Source organism: Perna viridis, chromosome 10, assembly GCF_037379345.1.
Source record: "Perna viridis isolate PV_CMFRI_1.1 ecotype Kerala chromosome 10, ASM3737934v1, whole genome shotgun sequence".
In the NCBI taxonomy this organism is placed as follows: Eukaryota; Metazoa; Mollusca; class Bivalvia; order Mytilida; family Mytilidae; genus Perna; species Perna viridis.
This window is the reverse complement of record NC_142454.1, coordinates 381410-405743: the sequence shown is the minus strand read 5'-3', so window position 1 is coordinate 405743 and position 24334 is coordinate 381410. Positions and strand designations below refer to the sequence as shown.

Here is a 24334-nt window from a genome sequence, read left to right as displayed (position 1 = left end):
CTTTTCACACAAGATTTCTGATATACAGTTCAAAATATATATTTTTTGTATGGTTGCAGGGTCAGAAATATGAGTTATGGAAGTGATATGACCTCCTTGTAGCTCTGTCTGGACAGGTCACAGGAGCTACAGAAGGTGAGTTCGCCAATCTCATTAGTGATGTCATATTCACTAATCTGCATATCATTAAGTGTCAAATTGGTTGGCAAATAAACAACTAAATAAGCAATTAACAATTTCATGATTAGAATCCCAATTTTCAAAACTTTATAGCTTTGTTATTTTACATCCAATTTTGGTTCTGTGAAATGTTTCATTTACATAAAAGAATTCATATTTTATATGTGAATTTATAACTGTTTTGCTAGAAGAATAAATTTGAAACGATATTTATATGTAAACCTCTATTTTCATATAAAATTGGTTTTATAATTTTATGCTCATATAGTCTTATTACTGAATATTTATTTAAAATTCCATGGATAAAGAGTTTTATTGGCAGTTTAGGGAACATAAAGAATTTTTCAATTATCTTAAAAAACGACAAAGTTATGATGATTTAAAGTTGATGCCCCATGCCACTCAATGGATTTTTTGCCAACTAAAACCAAATCACAGGTAAGTGATGGCATCACGAAGAACTCTCCTATATGATTGCTATCTAAAGAACGGTTAAATTAGACGGAATCTATAACGCTTTCGAGACGTTTCAGCCATAAACCAGTTCGGCCTTGGTTGTTTTGGCCATACTAAATATATTCAATATACCAGGTAACCATAGTCATGACAATGTCAGGTAATTAACTAGACCTAATTAACTTAATACCTTCACCAAAGAGACTTGTACCGTGAATGATTGTCATTTTTCCGTATATCATTTTAGTGCATTCCAATAATCACATCAATATAAGCGTGTGCTTAGCTTGTGTTAAGAAGACCATGATAACCAACATTCTGTTTTAAAAACCGACCAATTACTACTTCAAAGCAGGTAATTTGTGTTCATCAATGGCAATTTAAAACAGTTTATATTAATTTAACAAATAAATTAATTGCAGTTTATCTGCCAATTAAGGTTATGCGTATCGCCTTCCAATATTAATTGAATTTGATTAATAACAAATAAAACCTAATTTATTTTAATATTTTCATTTCTTTAAATAAAAATGTAGTTATAAATATCAGTTGAGACATATTATATCTTTGAAAAAAACAAGTTGTTATCAAATTAAATAAAGAAGAAAAACTATGGTCGAAATGACTTTTATTATATGGCCGAACTGGTACATGGCCAAAACAACCAATGCCGAACTTGCTCCATGCCGAAACGTCTTGTTTCCTCTATAACTCTCTCTTCTCCCCCCTAAAAAAACCAATATAGCATGAACGTACTTAATGACAAGAGTAATAGAAACTCCAATTTTCCGACATTTTATTTTGAAATAGCATGTACTGATGTAGAGGTTATACAGCTCTATAAGTTGAAATGCTTTGACAGGTAGCACTGACTTACCCAAGGAAATGCTGGAACATGTGCCCCCTTTTTTTTACATACAAAGCTTACATCGAATTGTCACAACAGAAATAAAGGTTCTAGGCATTTCCGTGTGCACTATAACTTTAAAACTTCATTAAGACTTGTTCTTGTTCCATCAAAGCACGTATTCCATCTTCAAAATCATCTTATCTTCCACATGTACATTCAAGCGTAACTTGACAACAGGAAAGCTTCGTCACGTGGTTTCATCGGAAGTCAATAAAATTGGATTAGATCCCCTTTCCCGCAAATGGTGGTGTAGTTGAAAAAGAAATTAATATGACAACCTAAATTGGAAATTAGGAATTAAAGAAACAAATACAAAAACAAAAACAAAAAGGCAAAACCAAACAAAAACAACAAGACAAAACCGGTCCGCCTTTTTTACTCAAATACACTCAAATATACTCAAATACACTCAACTCAATATGGAAAGGCCTTGAAACGCTTTTAAAACGGCAGTTAAAATAGATGCTCTGGACAAATTAATCATAAATATCACAATTTAGGCTTTGATCTCGCAAAATTGTAACAAATGAACAAAGATAATGACGGAGATGACACGAATTTCCGTACCGTATTTCAATTAAAGATTAAGATTGTTTCGGTGTAATGTTAAGTCCCTGTTTCGGTTTACAAGTGGTGTTAACCATAAATAGTCAGAGCAGTTATCTCTAATGATAAAATGAAAATTCATTCCAATTGATTAATGACCTGTGTTTGGATCTCCTTTCTGACCTTTATTGCTTGCATTAAAATAAACTTATATGTTGTTTTCTTCATACATGTAAGACGAAGTTATTTGTAGAACAAGTGAAACAGGACACGAGTCCGTTTATATGGAAGCGTATATTAGTCACGAGTTGCCGAGTTGTTGTGTTATCAAGTAAACATGAACAAGTAGGAAAGATGCATTAAATTTCAACTTGTCGACATAAATTTGTTCACTTTGTTTACTTATTTTCTTTACTTTCCTATTTGTAAAATGTGAACATGACAACATTTTTGAACTAGTCTACATGTCGCAAGTATACTTGTGCTGTTGCATTTGTACAAACAACGAAGAAGTAAACTTAATGATGTTTACTTGTTCAGTTATTAAGTGGACATTTCGCCTTTTTTTAAGTTGACTTGTTGGGTGAAACAGGCCAAATCAACTTGTATAAAGTGCTCTTGTTCAGTTGAAATGAGAAGCGTATGGAACAAGTCGACTTGCATTTGTTGACTTGTCTGGTTAATTTCTTTTCTTTCCGACCTTTTCAAGTGCATTAGTCTTTATATCAAAATTATGATCGTGAGAAATTTGAAAATTAAATACTCATTCCCACGCTAGAATTTTTTGGAGAATGATGGAGGAAAAAGTGGAGCTGGATTTAACTATCGATGTAAGAAATTTTACTAATTATTTAACCATTATAAAAAAGAGAATATATGTGATAAGTATCAAGGAGGCCATAATCAATCTAAGTAAAAAACGGAGAAAACTGATGAATCGAGAGTTCTCCTTTAGGCCTTCAACTAAGGTGGAACTCTACTCCTCATGACGAGCTCTAAAAAGGAAATTAAAAAAAAAACGTGTATATTTAAAACTAAATACTATAATTACTAGTATATCTTGTCTCAATGTTATTACTAGGAACATTATTCCAGGTTATTACAATTACATACAAAATACAAATAAATACACACGTTTAAAGACAAACAAGCGACCGTGACTCCTCACTTGGGACAGGCACATGAGACATGCGGTGAGGTTAAACATGATTTCCTAGATCCAAACCCTCCCCCACATCGTGGCCAAAGGCAAAATCAAAGCAAACAAATGTGGGAAAATACACACTGAAAATATTGCATCGAAAAAGCGAATCGAGAAAGGCATTTTTCTCTGCAGGAGGTAAACGATCTTTATTGTAAAACCATCAATAAACAGACGAAAAACTGCAAAATGCCTCATGAAAAATGACCAAATAAGAAAAACAATCGTCAGTACTTTTTATGATGTCACAGGCGCGCGCTTCAATAGCACGTGACGCTAAACGTTGAATCAGGACCGATGGCGATAAAGATGGAGACGGACAACAGGGTGAAGCATTTAATATGAAATAGGCATTGCCCCCCCCCCAAAAAAAAAAAAAAAAAAAAAAACGAGCACAGCTCAGTTGTAACGTCACTGAAAAAAAGTTCTGAGGTCATTTGTCGGACTGCCCTTACTGAAAAAAAATCAGCCTCCTCTGAATGTTTGCTGCACATCTGCATAAATATATTTTCTGCCAATAACTTGGGATAATACAAAAATTCAAAAATTGTGTAAATGATACGTAAAAGACTCTGGATTTTGAAGGCAAATCAGCTAAATTATGAATTGCAAAATCGGATGAACAATGAAGTCCTAGGCTATACTAGGGGTGAAACCTAAATATTAAGATATCCCAGATCCGGCATTTTTCAAGAATAATAGGAAATAGGACACTATACTACATATTTAGGGTTTAGTTTGTGACCCTATATCTGGTACTTTAGGGATACAGTCGACATAGCCCCTAGATAGGTGCGCTTTTTCACTTTAATCTAGGGCCACAGCGGCGGGTTCAAAGGGGGGCAAAGAGGGCATATGCCCCCCCCTTTTGAATGAAAAAATTAATATTTAAAGCACAAAAACGTCATTTTTTGGCATCAAATAGTCCTAATTTTTTTCAGGCTCACTCCGCTCAGCAATATACAGTATATTTTCCTTCATTACACACCCTCTTTCGAAAATCCTAGAACCGCCCCTGGGCCATACATAGATTTACATACAGTGACTATGGTCATGTTGAAGACTGTATGGGAATCTCGGTTTGTGACATAATTGTTGGGGGTTTGGTGTCTGATTGACATTTACTCCATATTTCCTCATTTTTGCTATCACCTATCAAGATCACAAAAATAAAAACAGCAATTGTTATGAAATTTTCAGTGAATAAAAAAGTATCATGTATGTTTCTTCTGAGCAAATGTATTTTTCACGACCAAGTTAGATTTTTTTTTCATGAGAAACAAAAACTTTTGTAAGTAGAAACCAAAAAATAGCTACTAAAAATGGCAAAAATGCATTGATTTTTTTCTCTAAATGAAAAATAAGTTTACAGAAATTATTATTTATTTCAAAGTCTGTTTTAATAAAAAAAAAAAAAATTGATAATTTGCCTTATTCTTCAGAATTACTTATATTGTAATTTTGTTACAAAATATTGTAATTTTTTTTTCAAAAATTTGCATCAAAAGCCATTAATAAACTGTTGCAGATTTTATTTTTCCCCTTATTTTCCTTCATTAAAGCTTAGCAACATATAATAAAAGTACATTGTATATACATGTATGTATAACATGGCAGCAAGTAGGGCAGATACATCACTAATGTATAAATAGAAAAACATTTCCTTACATGTAGTTTTAAGTTTATATGACTATTAAAATTGTCTTAAACAAATACATAAAGATTATATAATGGTGTTTTAATGTTATTACTGTTTATCATATAAAAACATGCATAAAAACAATTTAAACAAAACACTTCAACTTTCTTGTACAAGGATTTGGGAAAAGCATAAAAATTCCATTTAAGTACATGTATATGAATTTCAGTACAGGTATAACTACTGTGACTTATTCAGTTCTGGTAAAACTACTAAGATCAAAATTCCATTATAAGCAATGGAGCAGTCCTGGTTGTGATTCACACCTGGCTAAAATCTGATACAAAAATAGAAATTTTAGTATGCAAAACTTCTGATCTTGAACTTGATTACTTAATTAACATAATATAAACTCTGTAAAATAAATCATACTTGATAAGACAAAATGTATCATTATCGTCTTGTTTCAAATCATATCACAATTCATTTGAATCGTGTATATGTTATAAAATATCTGTGAGGGAGGGGACTTAGATATAGTCAAAATTTTTCTGCACCCCTACTCTTTTTTAATTGAATACTGATTTTACAATATGAGTATTTATACATTTTTATATCAGTGCATGTAGTATAAGTTGTAAAGAAATTAAATTTCAGATTTTGCACTTTCAGTATGAATAGAAATATCATTATTTTATTCATAATTGATAAAATAATTTCTCATGAGAGGCTTTAGTCCGGGGGGGGGGGGGGGGTTTGTCGGGGGGGGGGGCTTTTGTCTGAGGGTTTTTTTGTCCAAGGGCTTTTGTCCTGATCCCATACTGATGTTTGCTACATTGGGAGGTAACAGAACAATCTGAAAATGCCACACCTACCTAGTTCTATATGGATTTATTTTCCTGAATGCTGATATATTCAATACAAAAATATACTTCATTGAAGGTTTGATCATTTTACATGATAATTCTTTGTTGACAATTTAAACCATGCACATGTGAAATCCTTAGTGAAGAGAGTTTGGGTGGAACTTAATACTTCCAAAATGTAGCAGTAGCAGACAGGTAACCTTAATTTGCCAAAAAATTATGAAAACTTCTAGTAGATAAAATTTCTTTGTCTTTAACTAGCGGCTCTAAAGAACCTGAATTGTTCACCTGATTCAATAAGTAAAATTGTATTTTTGTAAAAACGACCATGTTTTTTGTTGGATAAAAATACCTTAAGCTCATAACTAAGGAACAATCATATCAATTTTCATTAAATTCTGTCCAGTAGTTTATGAGAAGAACATTTATCAAAGCTCATAACATTAAGAATAGCAAAAGGATATCAAAGAAAGACAATAACTCCAACACAGCTAAACATATTTACATGAAATTTGACAACAGATAGATTTCATTATGCTGAACACTTTTACTCTGTCAGAATATGGCTAAACCTAAAGTGTTTGGTTATATATGCGAAAAACTTCTGTCTGACCCCTACATGTACATGTATGTTCTATTTTTTGCTGTGGTGTCCAAGTTCTTGACAGATCACAAATCCCTGTATCAGTTCTATGCAGTACACCCTGAGGAACATTCATATCAAGTTGATTGGTTCTAATTGGTCTTGTAGTGTCTGAGGAGAAGATTTTTTTTTAAAAATAATATTAGAAATAGCAAAACATCGTAAAAGGGCAATAACTCTACATGTAACATGGTTAAACAAGTTTACATGAAAATTTGACCACTAACAGATCTTATAATGCTTAAGGTTTATTCCCTGTCAGAATTTTGCTAGACCTAATGGTTTGGAGATAATGATATATGTTGACAGATAAAAAATTCCCACATCAGTTCTATGAAGAATACCCTAAAGAAAATTCATACCAAGTTTGGTACTCATTGGTCAAGCAGTTTCAGAGAAGGTCAGCTTTGAAAGTAAAAGCATTAAAAAACAGCGTAAAAACATAAAAAAAGGCAATAACTCCAACATAGCTTAACAGATTTACACAAAAATTTGGCCACAAATAGATCTCATTATGTAAAAACTTTGACCCCATGTCAGAATTTTGCTAAACCTAACCATTTTGGAGATACATGTACATGTACATGTATATGCAAAAAACACCTGTCTGACCCTTATGTTCTATTTTTAGTAATGCTGTCCATGTTTTTAGACAGATCACAAATTCCCACATCAATTATATGCAGGTTACTCTAAGGAACATTCAACCAAGTTTGGTTCTAATTGGTCAAGCAGAGTTTTGAAAATTGTTAACGATAACCACGAACGCCAAGTGATGGCAATAGCTCACATGGCCCTATCATTCTGTTCAAAAGTTGCAAGCTCTGCCCAAACTCTTTTCACACAAGATTTCTGATATACAGTTCAAAATATATATTTTTTGTATGGTTGCAGGGTCAGAAATATGAGTTATGGAAGTGATATGACCTCCTTGTAGCTCTGTCTGGACAGGTCACAGGAGCTACAGAAGGTGAGTTCGCCAATCTCATTAGTGATGTCATATTCACTAATCTGCATATCATTAAGTGTCAAATTGGTTGGCAAATAAACAACTAAATAAGCAATTAACAATTTCATGATTAGAATCCCAATTTTCAAAACTTTATAGCTTTGTTATTTTACATCCAATTTTGGTTCTGTGAAATGTTTCATTTACATAAAAGAATTCATATTTTATATGTGAATTTATAACTGTTTTGCTAGAAGAATAAATTTGAAACGATATTTATATGTAAACCTCTATTTTCATATAAAATTGGTTTTATAATTTTATGCTCATATAGTCTTATTACTGAATATTTATTTAAAATTCCATGGATAAAGAGTTTTATTGGCAGTTTAGGGAACATAAAGAATTTTTCAATTATCTTAAAAAACGACAAAGTTATGATGATTTAAAGTTGATGCCCCATGCCACTCAATGGATTTTTTGCCAACTAAAACCAAATCACAGGTAAGTGATGGCATCACGAAGAACTCTCCTATATGATTGCTATCTAAAGAACGGTTAAATTAGACGGAATCTATAACGCTTTCGAGACGTTTCAGCCATAAACCAGTTCGGCCTTGGTTGTTTTGGCCATACTAAATATATTCAATATACCAGGTAACCATAGTCATGACAATGTCAGGTAATTAACTAGACCTAATTAACTTAATACCTTCACCAAAGAGACTTGTACCGTGAATGATTGTCATTTTTCCGTATATCATTTTAGTGCATTCCAATAATCACATCAATATAAGCGTGTGCTTAGCTTGTGTTAAGAAGACCATGATAACCAACATTCTGTTTTAAAAACCGACCAATTACTACTTCAAAGCAGGTAATTTGTGTTCATCAATGGCAATTTAAAACAGTTTATATTAATTTAACAAATAAATTAATTGCAGTTTATCTGCCAATTAAGGTTATGCGTATCGCCTTCCAATATTAATTGAATTTGATTAATAACAAATAAAACCTAATTTATTTTAATATTTTCATTTCTTTAAATAAAAATGTAGTTATAAATATCAGTTGAGACATATTATATCTTTGAAAAAAACAAGTTGTTATCAAATTAAATAAAGAAGAAAAACTATGGTCGAAATGACTTTTATTATATGGCCGAACTGGTACATGGCCAAAACAACCAATGCCGAACTTGCTCCATGCCGAAACGTCTTGTTTCCTCTATAACTCTCTCTTCTCCCCCCTAAAAAAACCAATATAGCATGAACGTACTTAATGACAAGAGTAATAGAAACTCCAATTTTCCGACATTTTATTTTGAAATAGCATGTACTGATGTAGAGGTTATACAGCTCTATAAGTTGAAATGCTTTGACAGGTAGCACTGACTTACCCAAGGAAATGCTGGAACATGTGCCCCCTTTTTTTTACATACAAAGCTTACATCGAATTGTCACAACAGAAATAAAGGTTCTAGGCATTTCCGTGTGCACTATAACTTTAAAACTTCATTAAGACTTGTTCTTGTTCCATCAAAGCACGTATTCCATCTTCAAAATCATCTTATCTTCCACATGTACATTCAAGCGTAACTTGACAACAGGAAAGCTTCGTCACGTGGTTTCATCGGAAGTCAATAAAATTGGATTAGATCCCCTTTCCCGCAAATGGTGGTGTAGTTGAAAAAGAAATTAATATGACAACCTAAATTGGAAATTAGGAATTAAAGAAACAAATACAAAAACAAAAACAAAAAGGCAAAACCAAACAAAAACAACAAGACAAAACCGGTCCGCCTTTTTTACTCAAATACACTCAAATATACTCAAATACACTCAACTCAATATGGAAAGGCCTTGAAACGCTTTTAAAACGGCAGTTAAAATAGATGCTCTGGACAAATTAATCATAAATATCACAATTTAGGCTTTGATCTCGCAAAATTGTAACAAATGAACAAAGATAATGACGGAGATGACACGAATTTCCGTACCGTATTTCAATTAAAGATTAAGATTGTTTCGGTGTAATGTTAAGTCCCTGTTTCGGTTTACAAGTGGTGTTAACTGTAAAATGAATGCCAGTTATTTTTATTGTTTTTGTTTTTGTTTAAAGAAAAGGGTAGTAAAAACCATAAATAGTCAGAGCAGTTATCTCTAATGATAAAATGAAAATTCATTCCAATTGATTAATGACCTGTGTTTGGATCTCCTTTCTGACCTTTATTGCTTGCATTAAAATAAACTTATATGTTGTTTTCTTCATACATGTAAGACGAAGTTATTTGTAGAACAAGTGAAACAGGACACGAGTCCGTTTATATGGAAGCGTATATTAGTCACGAGTTGCCGAGTTGTTGTGTTATCAAGTAAACATGAACAAGTAGGAAAGATGCATTAAATTTCAACTTGTCGACATAAATTTGTTCACTTTGTTTACTTATTTTCTTTACTTTCCTATTTGTAAAATGTGAACATGACAACATTTTTGAACTAGTCTACATGTCGCAAGTATACTTGTGCTGTTGCATTTGTACAAACAACGAAGAAGTAAACTTAATGATGTTTACTTGTTCAGTTATTAAGTGGACATTTCGCCTTTTTTTAAGTTGACTTGTTGGGTGAAACAGGCCAAATCAACTTGTATAAAGTGCTCTTGTTCAGTTGAAATGAGAAGCGTATGGAACAAGTCGACTTGCATTTGTTGACTTGTCTGGTTAATTTCTTTTCTTTCCGACCTTTTCAAGTGCATTAGTCTTTATATCAAAATTATGATCGTGAGAAATTTGAAAATTAAATACTCATTCCCACGCTAGAATTTTTTGGAGAATGATGGAGGAAAAAATGGAGCTGGATTTAACTATCGATGTAAGAAATTTTACTAATTATTTAACCATTATAAAAAAGAGAATATATGTGGTAAGTATCAAGGAGGCCATAATCAATCTAAGTAAAAAACGGAGAAAACTGATGAATCGAGAGTTCTCCTTTAGGCCTTCAACTAAGGTGGAACTCTACTCCTCATGACGAGCTCTAAAAAGGAAATTAAAAAAAAACGTGTATACTTAAAACTAAATACTATAATTACTAGTATATCTTGTCTCAATGTTATTACTAGGAACAGTATTCCAGGTTATTACAATTACATACAAAATACAAATAAATACACACGTTTAAAGACAAACAAGCGACCGTGACTCCTCACTTGGGACAGGCACATGAGACATGCGGTGAGGTTAAACATGATTTCCTAGATCCAAACCCTCCCCCACATCGTGGCCAAAGGCAAAATCAAAGCAAACAAATGTGGGAAAATACACACTGAAAATATTGCATCGAAAAAGCGAATCGAGAAAGGCATTTTTCTCTGCAGGAGGTAAACGATCTTTATTGTAAAACCATCAATAAACAGACGAAAAACTGCAAAATGCCTCATGAAAAATGACCAAATAAGAAAAACAATCGTCAGTACTTTTTATGATGTCACAGGCGCGCGCTTCAATAGCACGTGACGCTAAACGTTGAATCAGGACCGATGGCGATAAAGATGGAGACGGACAACAGGGTGAAGCATTTAATATGAAATAGGCATTGCCCCCCCCCCAAAAAAAAAAAAAAAAAAAAAACGAGCACAGCTCAGTTGTAACGTCACTGAAAAAAAGTTCTGAGGTCATTTGTCGGACTGCCCTTACTGAAAAAAAATCAGCCTCCTCTGAATGTTTGCTGCACATCTGCATAAATATATTTTCTGCCAATAACTTGGGATAATACAAAAATTCAAAAATTGTGTAAATGATACGTAAAAGACTCTGGATTTTGAAGGCAAATCAGCTAAATTATGAATTGCAAAATCGGATGAACAATGAAGTCCTAGGCTATACTAGGGGTGAAACCTAAATATTAAGATATCCCAGATCCGGCATTTTTCAAGAATAATAGGAAATAGGACACTATACTACATATTTAGGGTTTAGTTTGTGACCCTATATCTGGTACTTTAGGGATACAGTCGACATAGCCCCTAGATAGGTGCGCTTTTTCACTTTAATCTAGGGCCACAGCGGCGGGTTCAAAGGGGGGCAAAGAGGGCATATGCCCCCCCTTTTGAATGAAAAAATTAATATTTAAAGCACAAAAACGTCATTTTTTGGCATCAAATAGTCCTAATTTTTTTCAGGCTCACTCCGCTCAGCAATATACAGTATATTTTCCTTCATTACACACCCTCTTTCGAAAATCCTAGAACCGCCCCTGGGCCATACATAGATTTACATACAGTGACTATGGTCATGTTGAAGACTGTATGGGAATCTCGGTTTGTGACATAATTGTTGGGGGTTTGGTGTCTGATTGACATTTACTCCATATTTCCTCATTTTTGCTATCACCTATCAAGATCACAAAAATAAAAACAGCAATTGTTATGAAATTTTCAGTGAATAAAAAAGTATCATGTATGTTTCTTCTGAGCAAATGTATTTTTCACGACCAAGTTAGATTTTTTTTTCATGAGAAACAAAAACTTTTGTAAGTAGAAACCAAAAAATAGCTACTAAAAATGGCAAAAATGCATTGATTTTTTTCTCTAAATGAAAAATAAGTTTACAGAAATTATTATTTATTTCAAAGTCTGTTTTAATAAAAAAAAAATTGATAATTTGCCTTATTCTTCAGAATTACTTATATTGTAATTTTGTTACAAAATATTGTAATTTTTTTTTCAAAAATTTGCATCAAAAGCCATTAATAAACTGTTGCAGATTTTATTTTTCCCCTTATTTTCCTTCATGGTAGATTTGTAAACTTGAATGTGAAAATATAGAGTTAGACCTAGAGCAAAAGTTTCACATGCACTAATGATAGCTTATTTAGAGCTATTGTAAAAGTCAAAGGTCAAAATTGTCAGATTTCCGGTTGAAAATAAGTTACACTTTTTGATTACTGAAATTCAGTTTCAAGTATTCAAATAGGTGAGCAATTCAGCTCCTTGCAGCCTCTTAGTTACATTGTTTTTTAATCTCTTTTATAGGATGAAAAGAAGCCCATAAAAATTTGTCATCAGAAAAGGGAAATTAGAAAGGGGCTGGTCGTTAAGAATTTTGAAGAGCTGATAAACATGTGCAAGTTGATATACTAAGTAGTTGTGTTTTATTATTTTTGTTTGGTTAAGAATTATCTGTGGTTTGCTAATTTCATATGTGGCAAAACTTGTAAAGCCATTTGCCCTTGAATGGAAGAAAAAATTCAAGATGTTCTATTGAGATTTGTAACATTACAAATCTATAGTTGTGCACTCACCATGATTCGATGATGTGGGTTTTACAGACTTGCCTACCCATATGATTTTGGCATAAGGCTCACGAGTTGTAAGGCTATCTTATTCCCTTACGATAGTTGTAAAATTCCTTACAAATCAGCAGATTTGTGGATTTTTAAAATATTTTTGGTTCTTGTCTGTAATTTCATGGGGGCTCTATATATTATAGGTGGTTTTGGCATTTCTGGTATTAAAAAAATATGAAGTAAAAACGAACTTTCCATGTATTCTTGTATGTCAAAATTTTGATAATAAAACCAAAGTCGATATAGAATGTTAACATTATGTGGTTATATCATTTGCCTTTCACAATGAACATTTGTGGTTTCTGTGCTTAAAATTGCATTTGTGACAAATCAAAGGGCATTACTTTTTTTTTTTAATCTCAACTTACTATTTTTTTATAGGTACCTTACTATCTCCTTAACAAAAAGGGGAAGGCTTCCTCTATCTGTGGACACATAGGTTTTCTTCTACAGAAAACCACTTGAAATTTGGTCATAAATCTGCAAAATTCACTGGGAATGAGATGTCAGACTGAGGTGTACATACAATATTTTGGAAAACTTATGATTGTTATGAAAACAAGTTACACATTTTAGTTACTTTATGAAGTACATGTCAACATCTGATCGCACAATTAATTTTTTTCTCTCAGTATATTGCCAAATGTAGGCATTAAAGCCCCTACTCCTTTAGTGCAAAAGTTTTGGATAAGGATATATGCTGATGTGATCCTGGTATATACGTTTATTATGAATACTAGCTGACCTTTTGGTTTTTTCTTTTTCATATGTTCACAGGTTGTGACAAATTTGGATACCAAAGGGTCCTGTGTATCGTATTGGAAGAAGACGGAACAGAAATAGAGGAAGACTACTTCCGAACACTCTCTGATAACTGCAAGCTAATGGCTTTGCAAGTTGGGGAGAGGTGGACTAGTGCTTCTGATGCCAGTAGTGGCACTAACAGTGGTGAAGGTAAGTTAAAAGCTGTTAGTTAAACTAGAAATTTTGTCTGTAAGCCATGGATGTCCCTCCCGTAATTCATTAATGAAAGTAAGAAAATTATCTTTTCGGGAGCTCAGTCAGGTCGAAATTATAAGATTTCTGATTTAAGAATTATCTCTCTTCGAATAATGATCGAAATTCACTTTGAACCATTCAAACAGATGAGTGAAAAAAAGGAAATAATGTGTTACTGACTGTCAAGTTCCTGACTTTGTACAGGCTCTTTGGCTCCTTGGAGCCTCTAGTTTTAGGAGCAGTTATACTATTTTGAACTATCATTCATTTCATACTTTATTTAGTATTTTAGACTTTTTCTTGCCATACATTTTAGGGGATGACCATTCGATTCTGAGGGCGCTGGCAGTTTATGATGGGTCAGACTATTTATTTTTAACTTTTTGCAGGCCAGAAATATTTCATTCATCAAACTTCCGGACATATTATTTACCTTATGCTATAGCAATGTTGAATCTGGAGGGACGCTAAATTATTTATTTATTTTCTTGGGGGATCAGGCCAGATTATTTAAAAAAAACTGCCAGGATCCCCCCTCCCTCAGAATCAAATGGTCGTCCCCTTAGTGTCTAAATTCCTAAGACGATATATTCATGTTGATTACTAATTTGTCCCAAAAGCAACAAAAATTCTGCTATATGTTTAGTATATTTTAGGAAGCAGAGTTTACATGTTCTTAGATATTTTTTTTCTTGACAGGTATACCATCTCGTGTAATGGCAATGATTGAAAAATATAAGGGCAAAAAAAATGGTGGTGAAGAGGTAAGAGAAATAAGAACATGCAAATGAAATTCAAACAATTGTAATACAGTGTATTTTTCTTTACTTGCATAGTTTTCATACTTGCGATTTAAAGCTCTTTGATTTTGTGGCAGTCTCTCAGAATTGAACCCCTAAAAATGATCCCCGCAGGTTAACAAGCAGTACATTTATTGATACAGAACATTTGGCTCAAATGTTGTGTATTGCATGCCTAATATGAATGTACCTTATCTGTCATTGATCACATCTGGACAAATCAATCAGAGACTGTCCACCTTGAGTATCCATTATGGTTGTATAGTTGCATGAATTACTCCACATAGACATAGAACTTTTATTTATATTACAAACAACATAAATTCTTTCACTGCAAGGCTGAAGATTTTAGTGATTCATGTTTATTGCTGTTGATGTTTTAAATAAGCCCAAAGACACAATTTCTTTACATATTGTCACTGAATTAAGGTAGATAAAAATCTTCTTGATTTGACACTAAAAAATGGCAAAACTTCTTGAATTTGAATGCATTTTTGATTGCTTTGACCTTGAATTCATTTCCATTGTTCAAAGACTGCTAATTTTACCTCTAGTTTTTGTGAGTAGTTCAGTTTCTCTCAGAAAGTGAAAAAATCACGATGTACATGTATGGTTAATTGACCCCTTAGGATGTGCCCAGTCTGACAAGTCACTAAACCTTGACCTTGTTTTCATGGATGACTTGGATATTTTTGCTACCAGTTTTTGTCTCACCTGCGAAACAAAAGCGAGACATACACCTGTACCTGTAGGTATTGTTTTACCAGTGGCGCCGATGGCACTGTTAATGTTGCCATTAAGTTTTATGCTCAAGTCCATATCTCGTGAAGTATAAGTGATAGGCTTTCAATATTTGGTACATGACTTTCCCAGGGTCTTTTCCATGATCTGGTTGGAATTACAAATATTGGTGTGTTACTGGTCCCCTTCCAATGATGAGCAAACCCTGCCAGGGTTTTGGTACAAAACAGTTGAACCTGCACCCCTATTCTTTTTATGCCTCCATGAATTTAGTCAGGGCATATTAATTTAACCCTCTCCGTTCGTTCGTTTTGCCGTCCATTCATCCGAATACATATGCATACATGGTTGTCTGCTGAACTCCTGACATACAGCTTTAGTTTAGAGATACAACTGTAATATTTTGTAGGATGGTTATTATACCCTCGCAAACGATGTTTAGTGGGTATATAGGTTTCATCATGTCTATCCATAATAGATTGTCCACAACTCCTCCTAAACGACATGCAGGATTTTGATAAAACTTGGTGGATTGTTAGAATACATAAATGGAGATGTGCATGTGGTCAGGAATTTCATTTTGGACAATTTATATGGATGTTTGGACTTGATTGTTTTTTACAAATATATGGGTCATTGAGTTGTCCGCAACTCCTCCTAAACGATCTGAGGGGTTTTGATAAAACTTTGTCAATTGTTAGATTACATAAAGGAGATGTGCATATGGTGAAGAATTTAATTTTCAACAATTTATATCTACGATATGGTGTTTGGACTTAGTTGTTTTTTCACCAATATCATGAATATATGGGTCAATGCGTAGTCCGCAACTCCAATTAAATAATTTGAAGGATTTTGATAAAACTTCATAGATTGTTAAATTACATAATGGAGATGCGCATGTGGTGAGGAATTTTATTACTGACAATTTATGTGGAAGATATGGATGTTTGAACTTAGTCATTTTTTGGCAATATATGGGGTCATTGGCATTGTCCGCAACTTCTTCTAAACCACTCGCAGGATTTTGATAAAATTGAATGGGTTGCTAGATTACATAATGGAGATGTGACTGTGATGAGAAATTTCTTTTTGGACAATTTAGATTACATATTGCATATTGGCAGGAGTTTAATTTCACACAATTTCTATACAATATATTAACTTTTCAACATTTTTTGGAAATTGTCCATAATTGCTATTAATAAGATCAACAGTCTAATTTAAAACTCCTTGTGGTAGCAGTTATTAGGAATCATTTTCTCCTTTGTCATCATGTTGGGCATATATTCAGGCAGAACACCAGTTTCTAGTACACATTATGGAGGTGTGCCTTGGATTAAGATTTTTCTCCAAAATTCTCAAAATTACAGGTAGTTGGACATACAAGTTGCATTAAGGGAACATGGTTCGTCTGTTGAACTCCTCATACAGCTTTAGAAATACTGCTTTAATATTTTGTATGGTGCTTAGGTATGACTAGCACCTTGGTTGAAAAAAATAATTTGATGACCAGTTTTGGCAATCAAATAAAAAGAAATATTCCGACAATTTTCTTGCATTGTTTGTAGCGGAAAAAAATTATCTGGCTCAAGGTAAAATCCCAGCCCCCCACACCCGCACCCCCCACCCAGAATATCAAATGGTCTGTGCCTTATATACATTGTTGAGGTGTGCATGTGTAACAAAAAATAAGTTCCCTCATGATATATGTTCCTCCAGAACTTATGTCACAGTAAATTTGTTCTTTTGAAACATTTTACATGGGAAAAAGGTTCTAGGAACTAATTACACTGGTAAATTAGTTCCACTTGCATAAAATTAGTTCCACGCTAGTGGAACAAATTTTACAATGAAATTAGTTTCTGGAACTTTTTTAATCATGTAAAATGTTTAAAATGGAACAAATTTACTGTGACATAAGTTCTGGAGGAACATGCATGTATTTCTGATTTCTGAATATTCTTACAAGACAAGGCAATCCACTTTTCAATGAAAAAATTAGCATATTCCACGAATTTTATATCAGTTTGAAAGTGTACTTTTAAATTCACATCATATATGTGTTTAAATAATGTATAAATATTTAGATTAGCAGTTGATATCTTTAGAGACATAAAAAACAAGATCATGAAATAGTTTAAATTTTTAATATACAACTCATTTTTTTCTTTTGTAACAACAGGTCTCTGCATCATTTGCCCACTAATTTTGTCCTTTTCAATATAAAGAGTAATCAAGGGAACCAAGATTATAGCGGTAATCAAAAGAATGTAATCCAGGGACAAAGACCAGACATGGAAAACAGACATTCACAACAAAGAACATAAAGTAACTAAAATCATACATACAAAGTAACAAAAGTAAATGAGCAACTCGGACTCCACTAAAAACTGGGAGCATGGACCAGGTGCACCAGTAGGGTAAGCATCCTCTGCTTTTCTAGAAACACCCGCCGAATTGCTCATAGAAAGTCAAGTCCGGTGTAGACAAACGAGGAAAGGAAAACTATGACCCGTTGAATACATCAGTTTTCATGGTGCTGATGGATACACCATAACGATCCACGAGTTCATGATGACGACCATAAAACTTCTGTAGTGATGACTTCAATCTTGTAGCAACATTACCCTGTTCCAGAAGCCTATTTGTTAGAGTTCTAGCGCGATACAAAAAGTCTGCGTAGTTTCGGCAAGCTCTGGCCTAACGCACGAGTTGTGATATGAACACTCCATACGCAGGAGACGGTACATTGGTAGAATGGTCCTCTTACAAATTTATATATCCTGGGCCCTGATTGGCATCCAATATAGCTGCTGTTACTAAAAATAGAAAAAGGGGGGTGGTAATAAAAAAAATCCTCTCCTCTGAAATCGTCTGAATATAGCTGAAATACTGCTGCTCAGACGTTAAACCCCAACAAAGAAACTGAAATCGCAGAGCCAATTTCAAACAAACTTTGGTAGATTATGATCCTCTTTCAGAATTGTATCCGATGACCCTGGCTGCTAACCAAGATGGCTGCCACAGCCGAACAACTCTGTGGGAAATCATTTAAAAATCTTATTGTCTGGAACCTCTTGCTCAGTTGCAACCAAAGTTTGATAGAATGGTCCTTGGGTGATCCTCTTTCAGAATTATATCAATTAACCCAGCTCGCAAACCAAGATGGCTGCCACTACGGAACTTAGTTTAACATAGGACCCTTTGGAAATTTATATAAAAAGCTTCGTGTCTAGAACCACTTTCTCAGTTGTAACCAAATATTAAGGGAATTTTCACTGGTTGGGTCTCTTCCAGAATGGTAACTGATAAGATGGTGGCCAAAGCCATACTTAGTTTTACATAGGATTGTAATCAAACCAAACTTTTGTTGAATGATCACTTGGTCCCTGCAAAAATGTGCCAGATGGCCCTGCCTTAAAGCCTAGAAAGTTGCCATTGCCAAACTTAGTTTAACACCATACACTTTTGGAAATTTATTCCAAAATATTGCTTATTCAATGCAAAACTTTGATCGATTGTTGAAATGCCAGCTTTGTTTTGGGAACTGTTAACTGTTAACCAGATGAAAATTACGGGCTCCACAGGGAGCCTACAGTTTAATACTTGAAGACTATCTGGAATGGGAAGTAGGCATTGTTAAAAAGATTTCTTCCTGGTTATGCTAAGCTATATTTAGACTATATAGCCAAGTACCGGTCCTTATATGTATTTAACATTACATGACATTCTCGGATTGTTAGAATTTGTGTTAAATTATCTGTTAGGTTGAAATTGAGACTTGCAAGTTTTCCAGGCGTGTTTCATACAGACATTACCGATTAATCGATATTCATTTATTCCAATACGATTAGTTAATCATTCTTTTTTTTAAAATCTCAAGTATCTGTTATTTCATTATTTTTGCTGCTTTTATTTATATATAGAAATGGACAAGGCTTTGAAAAATCTTCTTAAATAAAGATATTAGAAGTGTTACCATAAATTCTATATCTTAACTGGTATTGAGTCTAATGTTTCATGTTTACTGAATTTAAATATTGTAATTTCATCATTTCAGGAACCTTCTATTGAAAGTCAATCAAGTTCTGATAGTAAACAAAGTGATTTTTTACCCAAATTATCATCACCTGCTCCAAGAGCTGCTACACAGACTGATACTCCAAAATACAGGCCAGAATCTAAACAATGGATCAATCTAGGGACACCAACAACATTCATCAATACTGATTCCTTGCATCAGCTTATAGTACAGACCCCTCTTGTAATGTAAGCAGTCTATAGGCAAAGTGAGGACTCATAATAGAAATCTAGATGGACTTATAAGGCCTGCAAGATCAGAATTTTGTCTTTCCATAAAATAAAGTTACCTCGCAATAACATGAGTTGTCTTTTCTAATAGAAGGTTTCTTGAAATTAGCGGTAGGTAAAAAAAAAATCACTTAAATTTCATTTTTAGCTCACCTGACAGAAAGTCTAGGGTCAAGATCGGAAGTTGGGTATATCATGGCTATTATCAATTATGGAGAGTAAAAAGAACCATTAAGGTTGTGATAGTGGGTAAAAAAAAATTGTGAGTGAAAATTCTTCCACACCTTCCATGGGATTGAAATAAAACTTGTCACACTTAATTATCATGATGTGAAGATGTGCATCTTATTTTTGTATTTTTTTCAACAATCCACAAATTTGTCCAAGAGTTATGGTCCTTTATGACTTAGAAAATTCAGTTTAATATAGGGTATATGGTTTGCAAGTGCAAATTCTTCCACATCTTACATTCACAATTTATTCTCACAGTTACGGCCCTTAATGACTTAGAAAACTAAGTTCAGTATACAGTATATAGAGTATATGGCTTTCGAGCTTGAATTCTTCGACACCATACATTAGATTAAGATAAAACTTGACACATTTAATTATCATGACGATGAAGTTGTGCATATCATTCATTTTTTGTGCATGAATAGAACTATCAAGCAGTAAAAAAAGGGGGGGAGACATATGTTTAAGTTTACTAAAAAAAAACAACCAACCCCTAGTTTTTCATTGAACTAATTTTCAAAAGCATTCATGACAGTATTTAGATGTGCATATCACTGGGATACTTATTTGAGGGTGTGACCCAATCTGACTGCAAGCTTCAAGTTTTCTCTGGCTAATAATCATGCTCACAGTTGATATCCCTATAATTTAGTATTGTCCTCTGTAAAGTTATCAACTAGACAAGTGCATTCATGGTAAACAATTTTCGTGTGATTTAACTTTTTGTAAGCTCACCTATACTGATAAATTATATTTCAGGTACACCATCCCAGCACACCTGGAACCTTTTTAAACAGCCCTTGTACAAGTGGAATAAACAATCCAATCTCAACTGGTATGAACAACCCTGGAACAAGTGGAACACGCAACCTCATCATAACTGATATGAACAACCCTGAAATTAGTGGAACAAGCAACCTTATCACAACTGGTCTGAACAACACTGGAACAAGTGGAACAAGCAACCTGATCACAACTGGTATGAACAACCCTGGAACAAGTGGAATAAACAACCCAATCTCAACTGGTATGAACAATAGTGGAACAAACAACCTCATCATAACTGATATGAACAACCCTGAAATCAGTGGAACAAGCAACCTTATCACAACTGGTATGAACAACCCTGAAATCAATGGAACAAGCAACCTTATCACAACTGGTATGACAACCCTGGAACAAGTGGAATGACCAACCAGAACTCAAGTGGTAATAATCTATGTTCAGTCTGTTATGACAGGGAAATCAATGCTCTACTGGAATTTACATTTAAAGAATTCTGTGTATTAATGTACTTTTACTTTTAGCTCACTTGTTTAATTGACATTGAGTTAATGGTCAGTAACCACTGATTATGCATGTGTAGTTTTGGATTTTAGCTATGTTTTATTTCATAAGTGATCAGTGGAGGTCATTAATTTTGATGGCTTGGAAAATGTTACTATTGATTTTATTATATTTTATGCAATAATCTTTTTAAGACAGTTTATTGTTTTATCACTTTGTCCATTGTGTAGTAACTTAAGAAAGTCTTATTCAATTTGTATTCAAGTTTACATAGTTGTTGCTTTGAATTTTTGTTGCCCCCAAGTGATCAAAAAAGTTTTTGTCTACATAATATTATGCCATATCCTTTATTTTAAATAAAGGAGTGGTGTTCACATGTTGTCTCATCCAATTGCTGAAAATTTCAAACAGTTAAATTTTTTTTGATAGTCTTTTTATGTAGGGGTTGTTTGAACTTGCATGACATTTATTACTTCTTTTTAGGGTATCTTTTGCATTTGCCAGCGGAAGTGTTAGTGCATATAATGAAACATATTCCAGTGGATGAATTATTGACTGTTTTCTCAAGCGTTCACTCGTCCTTCTGTAAGATAATCCTGTGCTTATATAGGGTGGTGGAATTTGAAGACTGCTATGACATTGATGAAACCGTTCTTAAACTTATCTTGACAAGTGTGAGATGGATCAAATGTATGCAGTTGTTTTTTCAGAATGTCATTATTCCAATAAATAAGTTTAATTGGATGATCTCAAGATTATCAGATGCAACAATATTGAATACCTTACATTTGGCAGAAACTCCTTTAAGTGATTTATCATTTTTATCAAAAATGTCAAATAAAAGTAAAAACACATTAGATTTGTCAAGTACTGGTATTGACAATAACCAGATTCAAAACATCAAATTCTTAGAAAATCTCAAGTACTTGCATATATCATTTACTCTTGTATCACCAAATGTCATTGTTCAAGTTATACAAACGAGAGTTTTTATGCCCGTAAGATTTTATTTAAATTGAAGCACATCAAGGTAATGATGATATATTGTGCAAACTTAAGATATGTGCACGCCTCTATTGAACCTTCTGATAAATATATTGTAGAGAAATATATGGACACTCAGTGGCAAAAGGTCAAGTTTACAATTTTCTAAACACTGTAATGGCAAGGGCTGTTTTAGCAAAACATACATTGCAAAGGTACTTGAAAATTTAGGTAACCAACCAAAAAGGCAAATCTAGATTCTTAATAGCAAATTAAAGTTCCTCCCCCCTGTCCCATATATGTTTTGCTGAAACAACCATAAGACTTTGTATTCGTTTAATAAAGATATTATTTTCAATTTGAAATAGCTTATGTCTTGCCCTACAGTTTATGATTAGGACAATTTGTTCTGATAGGGCACAGTAATCATATGGAATTTTAGCTTATTCACAAGGAAGTTAAATTCCCTTATTCCTTTTGGGCTTGATAGTTTTCCAAAATAAATGGTTTCCAAACAGCTCAGAGTTCAAATAAATTTGGGTAAGTAGTTATATGTCTGATGGATAGAAGCTGATTTGTGTAAGGCCATCCTTTCAAAGGTCAAGGTCACATGACATATAGTAACAATCTGGTACCATAACATTATCTCAAATGATCTAAATGTTGGGGAACTATTGCTATCACATTGCATCCATTGTCTGCCTGTATGTAATTTTTTGCTCCGTTCACGAATGTGGAGGGGTATATAGTGTTACCCTTTTCTGTCCGTATGTACATCTGAACTATCAAGTTAAGTTTTGCATTGGAGTCTATTTCTTTGGAAATATGCATAGTGTATCAATGAAACTTCATCAGCAGATATGTCATGGATAGTACTAAGCAGTCATACAATAATTGGGTCATTATGACCTACATTTTATGTTGGAAGGACTGTGGCTAAGTTTTGCGTTAAACTTCATTTCTTTAGAACTAAGCATAGAAACTTTATCAGTAGATGTGTCTTGGATAGTACTGAGCAGTCATAAAATAATTAGGTCATCATGACCTACATTTTACACTTTAACCACTCTGCTTAAGTTTCGGGTTTATGTGTATTTTATGGCGGGGCATCCGTGTCTTACAGACACAATTTCTAATTTTAGCTCACCTGGACCAAAGATCCATGTGAGCTATTGTCATCACTTGGCGTCCGTTCGTAAACTTTTTAAATAATCTTCTCAAAAAGTACAAGGCCAATCATTACCAAACTTTACCACAATCATCCTTTTCAAAATTGTGTCGATTATTTTTGCCAATGAAAAAACATGGCCGCCAGGGCTAAAATACAAAATTGACTTGTATCTCAAAAACCATTAAAGATAGAGAAAATCTGACAAGGACAATGATCAGGATGATGAGATCTACCTTTGGTCTATTATGATCAAAGCCGTCAGACGATGTCTTATAGGAGTTATTGCCCTTAATAGATGATTTTTCACAAATTTTTGGGGTTTTTTGCTATTATTTAAGAAACTATAATAGAAAGAAAGAAACTTTAAATTGCTAAAATGTTCACCAATATTAGATCTACAAAAAAGTCAATATGGCCAAAATCGTCTGATGATGTCATATAGGAGTTATTGCCCTTTATTGACAAGTTTTCACAATTTTTTCCATTTGTTTGGCTATTATTTCAAAAACTATAATATTTAGAAAGAAACTTTAAATTGCAAAATGTTTAACAATATTAGATCTAAAAAAAGATAATAAGACCGAAATGGTCCAATGATGTCTAGGAGTTGTTGTCCTTTAATAACCATTTTTCACAAATTTTACTGTTTTTTTTTTTTGGCAACTGTTGCAGATAGAAAGAAACTCTTCTTTTCAGAAACCACCAGGCCAATTGAATTGATTTGTTGCATGCGTGTTCACTGGAAGGTCCTCTACAAAAGTATGTTTTTTTTATGTCGATCGGAAATTGAAGATGGCCGCCATCAATGGATATAGTTTTAACATAGGTCCCTATGAAAAAATGTTTAAGGTCTTCTGGGCAGAAACCACGCGGCAAATTCAAGTTGGCCACTATCAGTAGACATAGTTCTAACTAGGACCCTATGGGGAAAATATTGAGATTTTTGTTCCTCAGAAACTAGGTGTGTTAGTAAGCCAATTTGATACTTAGGTAGTCATGATGACTTTCAAAGTGAACCAATCTGCTTCCAAGATGGCCATCATTAGTTTTCAATTCATCATGCAGA

At 33.5% G+C, this 24334-nt stretch overlaps 2 protein-coding genes across 15 annotated transcripts in view; one reads left to right on the top strand and one right to left on the bottom strand.

Moving 5' to 3' along the window:
• Positions 1 to 1754, bottom strand: part of LOC148604043 (uncharacterized) — a 62248-nt gene extending 60494 nt beyond the window's left edge. For 6 of the 10 annotated variants that reach the window (XM_088550642.1, XM_088550648.1, XM_088550644.1 and 3 more), the window contains exon 1: positions 1514 to 1751. The gene's annotated coding sequence lies outside the window, so the exon portion shown is untranslated. Of the gene's footprint in view, positions 1 to 1513 lie in introns of all 10 variants that reach the window. The other 4 variants (XM_088550647.1, XM_088550645.1, XM_088550652.1 and 1 more) reach the window with 3 other exon arrangements.
• Positions 1755 to 5827: 4073 nt separating this feature from the next.
• Positions 5828 to 22455, top strand: LOC148604042 (uncharacterized). 5 transcript variants are annotated; one of them, XR_015916092.1, is made up of 6 exons: positions 5828 to 7411; positions 13516 to 13692; positions 14437 to 14501; positions 19342 to 19550; positions 20586 to 21035; positions 21597 to 22455. XR_015916092.1 is itself a non-coding variant. In XM_088550026.1 (5 exons), exons 2-5 carry the CDS (start codon positions 13506 to 13508, stop codon positions 20617 to 20619), a joined length of 495 nt encoding a protein of 164 aa, XP_088406152.1. In that variant the 5' UTR covers positions 10890 to 10960; positions 12425 to 13505; the 3' UTR covers positions 20620 to 22455. The 5 variants fall into 5 exon arrangements, 1 of the variants encoding a protein (XP_088406152.1); XR_015916091.1 differs by lacking the exon at positions 5828 to 7411 and adding an exon at positions 10886 to 10960; XR_015916089.1 differs by lacking the exon at positions 5828 to 7411 and adding an exon at positions 10890 to 10960 and having other exon boundaries at positions 12425 to 13692.
• The last annotated feature ends 1879 nt before the right edge of the window (positions 22456 to 24334 follow it).

What these genes read in the sequence shown, in the direction of transcription:
- LOC148604042 (XM_088550026.1), top strand. Translation starts at nt 13,506, where the DNA reads ATGTTCACAGGTTGTGACAAATTTGGATACCAAAGGGTCCTGTGTATC. An exon ending in TGGCACTAACAGTGGTGAAG is followed by an intron (nt 13,693 to 14,436) that starts GTAAGTTAAAAG and finishes TTTTCTTGACAG; the next exon opens with GTATACCATCTCGTGTAATG. An exon ending in AAAAAAATGGTGGTGAAGAG is followed by an intron (nt 14,502 to 19,341) that starts GTAAGAGAAATA and finishes TCATCATTTCAG; the next exon opens with GAACCTTCTATTGAAAGTCA.